This window comes from Rhinopithecus bieti, unplaced genomic scaffold (genome assembly GCF_001698545.2).
Source record: "Rhinopithecus bieti isolate Rb0 unplaced genomic scaffold, ASM169854v2 scaffold_42814, whole genome shotgun sequence".
Taxonomy (NCBI): Eukaryota; Metazoa; Chordata; class Mammalia; order Primates; family Cercopithecidae; genus Rhinopithecus; species Rhinopithecus bieti.
The window spans coordinates 15,182-23,329 of record NW_016817260.1 but is presented as its reverse complement, the minus strand read 5'-3'; the positions used below and the strand labels follow the sequence as shown (position 1 = coordinate 23,329).

Here is an 8,148-nt window from a genome sequence, read left to right as displayed (position 1 = left end):
GCTGCTGCAGGGGGGTGCATGGTGCCTCTCCCATCCCAGGGCTCAGGATGAGGCCCGACTGAGGACCCTTTAGGTATGGGACTTGTGCCCCAGAAGGTGGCCTCTGTCACAAAGGTTGGGTGAGAAGATGTATGGCACGCTGCTGGCTGCCAGGGCTGTTGGGATGACACATTCACCCTTCCTTCCAGGGACCTCAAAGTGACCAGCTTCGCCTTTAAGAATGACTTCCCAAGGCCCAGGAGTCATCTGGGGCTGCAGGGCAGCTGGCCGCATGCTGCCCTGGCTTCTTCCATGATGTGCTGGTCACTACCCACCAAGGGGAGTCACATGCAGGCACCATGCAGGGCGCTGGTCTCTGGACCTGCGTCTTGATTATCATGAAGCCAGACTGAGCCTGGTGACAGGGCCCTGATGGGGTTGTCCTGGTGGTCCTGGAGGTGTCCAGAGGAGATTCAGAATGGAATTGCTGTGAGGATGAATGAGATGACTGTCAGCACAGAACAAGCACCCGGTGAATGTTTAGGGTTTATCCTCAGTAGCTGCCCAGAGGCCAAAACCACCCACCTGATAGTGACTGTCCCCAAGGCAGGAGGAAGAGAAGAGAGTGTGTCCCACTCACCTGAGTCTGATGAGTCAGCTGTGCTGAGATGTGCTTCTCACGTAGAAAACAGTCCTTCACGCAGAGCCACTCACACAACACAGAGGCGATGGGGGCTCAGCAACAGTGACATCGTGGGGTGACACAACCCAGCACAACTGGAGCCTGCTTGGGTCAAGAGGGCCCAGAGTCAGTGTCCTCTATCCCCTGAACTGACATGTGTGCATGCAGTGTGTTTGTGCATGTGTGTGTGCCTGTGTGTGTGTGCATATGTGTGTGTTTGTCTTGCTTCTCTGGCCAGGCCTAGCTTCTGCACGCAGGGGAGCACTCAGGTCTCACCACTGTCACCACCAAAGTCCGTGGCCAGCATTAGAGCCTCTACAGGTGCTCCCCAATCTCTGCCTTCCCCACCCATGGGGGTCCTGGGGATGCAGACAAAGGAGGGGCACCGGGTAGAGCAGAGAGGGCTGGCACCCTCTCTAGGTGGAACACAGGTCCTGTGTAAAGTTGTAGGTCTGCCAAGCAGTGCTGGATTCAACACATCTTTTCATCTTCTTTTACCAGCCACCCGCCAGAGTGACCTGACTCACCTTCCCTGCAGATGGAGGCAAGGAGACTCCACAGACAAACCCTCTGCCTGAGGTCACACAGTGGCCAGCTGGCCACGTTCCTACTGACCAGCTGCCCCTGACCAGATCCCTACTGACGAGGCCCCTAATGACCACTCCTCCATTGACCAGGTCCCACTGACCAAGTCCCAACTGACCATGTCTTCCTAACCAGGCTCACACTTAATAGGTCTCATGGGCCAGACCCCACTGACCAATTTCCCACTGACCTGGTCCCCACGGCCCAGGTTCCCACTGACAAGACCACAATTTCCCAGGTTGCCACTCTCCCGTCCCTCACTGAACAAATCTCCATGGATCAGTCCCCAGCTGACCGAGTCCCCTCTGACCAGGCCCTCACTGACCAGGCTCCAAGCCACTAAGGCCCCACACTGACCAGGCCCCTGGTATACTGTATAGGCCCCACCAATCAGTTTTTCATTGTTTATGTTCCAACCGATCAGGCCCCACTAATAAGACCCCCACTGACCAGGTCCCCACTGACCAGCCTTCCAATGACTATGTCGCCAGGTCCCCACTGATGAGAACTTTACTGAGGAGGACACCACTAACCAGGCCCCTGCTGATCAGGTACCAACTGACTAGGTCCTAATGACCAGGTCATTTCTGACCATGGTCTACCCACCAGGCCCGTGAGCAGCGCTGCATAAAGTCTCATTGCAATGTCCCCCCTTAGCCCACAGACCCTCCCTCCCTGCATGCATGCCCAGAGGTCAGGCCTTGGGGGTTTTCTTGGGACAAGGCCTCTCTTCCAAAACACAGGGAGAGACAGTCAGCCTCAGGCTCCAGGTAGCCAGCTTCGCACTCATCCCCTAAGGCCCTCAGGGTTCATCTCAAAGGAGACAGTGAGGTGTCCTGGCACAGCCTGGAAACCCCAACTACCCTATTCCTGAGTGACAAAGTGGGAGGAAGGGAGGGACATTTGGCAGACGAGACACCCTGTGCTGCTGAGTCTCCCAGGACCCTTCCCGCAGAGCCCGATCTAGAGACACAGCACAGAGGCTGCAGGGAGACTAACCCAGAACCCTTGAGGCTGAGCCAGGGACCACATGAGGACTGTTCCCCACACAGCCAGAAGACCCTCTGCTAGTTTCTTTGTACCTCAGTGGATGCAGCAGCTGTTCTGTTGGGGACCAGTGAGCACATGCTGGGGAGGGCTCGCCTGTGCTTCCTCAGTGGCTCCACCTCTGCTTCTAAGAAAAATCACTCATTTTCTGCAACCTCTGCCTCCTGGGTTTAAGCAATTCTCTGCCTCAGACTCCTTAGTAGCTGAGATTACAGGTGCCCACCCCCCACCCGGCTAATTTTTTTTTTTGTGCTTTTAGTAGAGACGGGGTTTCACCATTTTGGCCAGGCTGGTCTTGAACTTCTGACCTCGTGACACCCCTGCCTCAGCCTCCAAAAGTGCTGGGATTACAGGCATGAGTCACCATGGTGTCTGCTGCAAACAAACTTTAAAAGTGACATGGGCTAGGCGCAGTAGCTCATGCCTATAATCCCAGCATTTTGGGACTCTGAGGCAGGTAGATGACAAGGTCAGGAGTTCAAGAACAGCCTGGCGAATAGGGTGAAACACTTTCTCTACTAAAAACACAAACATTAGCTGGGTGTAATGGTGGGCGCCTGTAGTCTCAGCTACTTGGGAGGCTGAGGCAGGAAAATCGCTTGAACCTGGGAGGTGGAGGTTGCAGTGAGCCAAGATGGTGCCACGACACTCCAGCCTGGACAAGAGAGTGAGACACTGTATTGAAAAAAAAAGAAAAGAAAAAAAAAAAAAAGGCTGGTAGTATGCACCACAACTGAACTAGAATTAATTAGAGAGTAAGCCAAAGCATCTCAAGGTATATCATCAGTTATCAGGCAATAACATGCAATTTCTAAAACCTAACTTAAATGCAGCTTTTAAAGACATTTTAAATGTGTCAGTTTAGTCACATGTATTGAATAAAGTTAGCAAATTGGTATCTCTTGAAAATGAGAGCTCCGGGGAATTAAAAAATGTAAAGTTCCCATTTCCTTTTTGTGTTAACATAGCTAATTATGATCTTTACTTAACATGCATAAGTCAACAGAACAACTCAGTGTTTCACCAAATTACAAACAAGAATTATATTAGAGAAATGAAAGCCAAAAGAGAAATGGTCATATAACTAACCTCAGTCATGTAGTTCTTGTAGTAATTTGAAGTCTGGGTTTGAAATAGGAATTCTGATGGGCATTTGGGGAATATATCTTCTGTTGAGTCCTATACTAGTAAGATTTCTAACACAAGGTGACTCTGGGTCTCGTCTTGTAGGAAGAGTGCTGAGAAAAGTTTTCATGCACTCTTTCTCCATAAGGAGCTTGGTGTTGATCATTGCTATTTTCTTATGTGATCTGTAAAGATAGCAAAGACAAATGCTTAGTATTTCATTTTTCCTTAAATGATTCTTAATGACTTGCAGTTTTTAAAAACGTTGCCCTGAGAGTAAACCAAAGTACCCACTAAATGGTGTTTTCACACCGTAGATGTGTGACAGCATACCTGTTGTAAGCAATTATAATTTTAAAATCATTCTAAAGAAGCACTTATATTTCTAAGGTAATTTATACTGAACAAGCAGTTCAAACAAAGTAGACAGGGGAGAGAAATGGCTGTCAGTGATGCACACGGCTCACCAGGTGAAATTTGCTGCCTTCTAAAATGGCTCCACTTGTGAGATTCTAAAGATTCCATTAGAAATACTTGTATTTAAAGGGTAACTATGCAGGAAAATGAATATGTTGATTTGCTTGAGTATAAGAACCACTTCACTGGGAATAAGTATATCAAACATCATGTTGTACTCCTTAATGTAGGTTAAGAAAACTAAAATGAACAACACACAAAAAAATCTAGGAATAGTTGTGTTTAGTAAAGAAATTTTAGGTTTCACCCTTGCACATTTCACCCATTATCTAGGAACAATTAAGCATTTGGCACTGAGGAAGAACTCAGAGGAACAGCTCCTGGGGGAGAACTAGATGGTGTGGTTGGGGATAAAAAGAACTAAAGCAGCTCTGAAGGCAATTAGCCCCCAGCAGTGTGACCAAGGCACTGGAGAGGGAGGCTTGTTCTTTCTGCCTTCCACACAAATCTTCAGGCTGACCAAGGTGCTATTTTTTAACCACTTTGTGAATTACACTTCTTTAAATTCCTTGATAATCATTCCCTATTTCACAAGGATGCCTTTCTGTAACACCTTGAAATTGTTACACAAATAGTCTTTCTTGAGACACCCTCTATTGAAAATACAAAAAATCGCAATTAAAAACGATTGTGCCCAGAGTAGCAGTGCCACTCAACACTTTGGGCGTAGGTTGTGATCTACTGAAAAACAAATTAAACTCATTAATTTTCTATTTAGGGAAACTCTGACAAGTAATTTTATAACAAGATCGCTTTATGAATTATAAAGCTTCAAAAATACTTAGTGACAAAAACTAACAGATCAGATTAACTACATGAGATTTTTCAGGGGAAAAAAGTCATACAAAAGCAAAAAAAAAAAAAAAATAGAAATGGGACAAAAATTATCCTTGACTAACATTTTAAAGGTAAGATTATTTACTAACATTATTTTCCAAAATTACATTATCAAATTAGCGTTCACTTCCTAACTAATCTCCTGAAGCCATCTCACTAAAAATTATGTTTTCAAAACAAATTAATGAGCTTAATTCATTTCCTATGAGTGTATGTTTTGACTTACTTCGTTATTTTTTTTGACATGGAATTGTTAGCTTTCAATGCTACTGCAAAGGCTTCCTTATATTCTTCTAATTCGGTTGTAACTTCTTCATAAGCAGTTTTCATTTGGGAGAATTTACATTCCACATCTTTAAGTGTGAGTTCCTTCTTATTTAGTGAAGCCATGTTATCCTTGCTTAACTGCTCCAATTGTTTTTCATACTGTGCTTGTGTCTAAAATGAATGAAAAGAATACACTTTTAAGACAATTATAACCTAATTACCATATGTTTTGTGCCTTTCATTTTGAGTCAGTGATTCAAAGAGCAATTTTGAATATGTTAAAAAAAAGAGGCTGAAGCTTAATATATTTATCAGCAATATCAAGAACACTAATAACTGAATTCAGAATTAAGGCTGATTTATACAAATTTGAAATCATAATTATGTTACTGTTAATGTAATCTGGTCATACAAAAAGTAATAGAATCCATTCATAATTTAAAAAAGTGATCATAGAACAATGTAGCTTAAGGCCAATTCAAAAGTATCACATAATTTCTAAATCACAATTTTTTCTTATGCCAACTGATCTTAACCATCAAATGACTCCATAGTGAGAATCATTACTCTGAAAGATTGATCTTGTTATAATGATAATGGAAATTTAAGTATTTAAAATAAAAAACAGATGCCTTTTTTTGTAGAACTCTACAAAGCAAATTGTTACAAGAGAGGCAGAAGAAACACAATATATACATATCCAAAATACAGTTTGCAGTGAAATGAATGAAAGCACTTTACAGATAAACTTACCTGATTTAAAAAACTAACCTGTAAATGGATTTCTTCTAATTTTTCTATTGCCTGCATTGCCTTTTCATCAAGCTCCGATTTATATTCTTGTACTTCGCCAAGTTCTACCATATTGTTTTCCATTTGGGTCTTAAGATTTAATATTTGTTCTTTCAACATCTTTTTATCCTCCTCAAGTTTTTCACATTCCTGTTGTACTTGTTTCATAGATAATAAATGCTGTTGAAGAACTTGATTGTCTTTCACCAGATTGACACATTTTGAAGATACAGCTTCCTTCTCTGCCATAAGATCATCAAACTGTATAAATGAAATAATATAGTTTGATAATGAAGTAGGCTAAGAATAATCTAATACAAAACCAATAGTAAATTTGACAAGTATTTACTTGCAATAAAATGTTATCTGTAACACAGTAGATTCTTCAAATGTAAAGCCTTAAATTACTCAGAATTTTAAGAGCAAAGTTAAAGCTACCATGAGTCACAAAAATATATGCTTTACTGTCATCATCTTTCCAGAGAACTTTTGCACTTCATCTGACTTTTATTTTCCTGATAATACATTTCTGTTCCTCCTTCAATGGCAATAAGTGATCTCTCAGTGAAAATTGTCTAACCCCCTCCCTCATCCTCACTCCCCATAATATGTCAAAACAGTGTCAGACATATCATTTTGGGTGATTTAGGCTACAGTCAATAAATGACTCTGGGAATAAGACTTTGAAAATAATTTAATACTCTATACTAGGGATTGTGGCTCATGCCGGTAATCCCAGCACTTTAGGAGGCTGTGGCAGAAAGATCACTGGAGGCCAGGAATTTGAGATCAGCCAGAGCAACATAGTGATACTCCCATGTCTATATATATGTGTGTGTGTGTGTGTGTGTGTGTGTGTGTGTGTGTGTGTGTGTCTATATTTTTTTTAATTAGCTGGGCATGGTGGCTCATGCATGTAGAGCCAGCTAGTTGGGAGACTGAGGCAAAAGAATGGCTTCTACCTAGAGTTCAGGGCTGCTGTGAATTATGACCACACCACTGCACTTCCACCTGAATGACAGACAAAGACCATATTTCAAAAAGACACAAAATAATGAATCTTGTAAATAAGGATTCTGATGCCATAAGCCTTTCCTTAGACTGCAAATGTTTCCTGACAAATTGAATTGCATTTTAAGAAGTAATGATTCTTGGGGTAAAGGCCATAGAATACAGCACCCAGAAATAAATCCACATAATAAATAAAGCCAACTGATTTTGGACTAAGGTGCCAAGAACATACAGTGGGGAAAGGACAGTCTCTTCAAATGAATGGCACTGGGAAAACTAAATATCCATATGGGGAAGAATGATACTAGCTTCCTCTGTAACACCATATAACAAAAGAAACGCATAATCAATTGAAGACTGAAATGTAAGGCCCCAAATTATCAAACTACTGTAAGTAAATATAGGGAAAATGCTTGAGGACATTAGTCTGCACAAAGATTTTTATGGGTAAGACATCAGAAGCATAGGAAAAAACAAATGATAGACCAATGGTACTACATTGAGCTAAAGAGCTTCCGGCCAGCAAACAACTGAGTGAAGAGAAAACCTGTAGCGTGGGAGAAAATATTGTCAACTACTCATCTAATAAGGGACTAATATCTAAAATATACAAGAAACTCAAACAACTTGACCGTTAAAAAAAAATTTGAGTTCAAAATCAAACAAAATATCTGACTATACTTTTTTTTTAGAAAAAAGAAATACAAATAGCCAATAAATAAATTTTAAAATGCTCAGTATCACTAATCCTCAGGGAAATACAAATCAAATCTACAGCGTGATATAATCTTGCTTCAATTTGAATACATTGCTATCATTGAAAAGATATAAAAATAACAAATGCTGGTGAGGCTCCAGAGAACAGGAAACTCTTACATGCTGTTGGTGGGAAGGTAAATTAGTGCAGCCACTACAGAAAACAACACGAGTTTTTCTCACCAATCTAATAATGGAACTGCCCAAGGACCCAGCAACCCCGCTACTGGGTATTCAGGCAACAGAAAAAAGAAAACAATAGATCACAAGGATACCTGTCGTCACATGTTTGTTGTAGCACTATTCACAACAGCTAATGTATCAAATCAACCTATATGTCCATCACCAAATGAATGGACAAAAAACTGTGGTACACATACACAATAGAATACTATTCACCATATAAAGGAATTAAATCCTGTTATTTGTGGCCACGTGGATCAGTCTGAGGGATGTTATGTTAAGTGCAGATAAATACTGCACATTCTCACTCCTGTGTGGGAGCTGAAGAAAAACTGAGGGCTGGGCAACATGGCTGATGCCTGTTATTTCTTAGCACTTTAAACACCCAAGGCAGGAGAATCACATGA

General features: G+C 41.9%; 1 protein-coding gene across 1 annotated transcript in view; it reads right to left on the bottom strand.

Annotated features, from left to right (window-relative positions):
* Nucleotides 1-214: 214 nt before the first annotated feature.
* LOC108517837 (ankyrin repeat domain-containing protein 18B-like) overlaps nucleotides 215-8,148 on the bottom strand; it is a 20,125-nt gene continuing 12,191 nt past the window's right edge. The window contains 5 exon segments of the mRNA XM_017855952.1: nucleotides 215-466; nucleotides 3,383-3,416; nucleotides 3,418-3,603; nucleotides 4,959-5,170; nucleotides 5,771-6,052. Of these exon segments, the coding sequence (XP_017711441.1) occupies nucleotides 215-466; nucleotides 3,383-3,416; nucleotides 3,418-3,603; nucleotides 4,959-5,170; nucleotides 5,771-6,052 (966 nt within the window).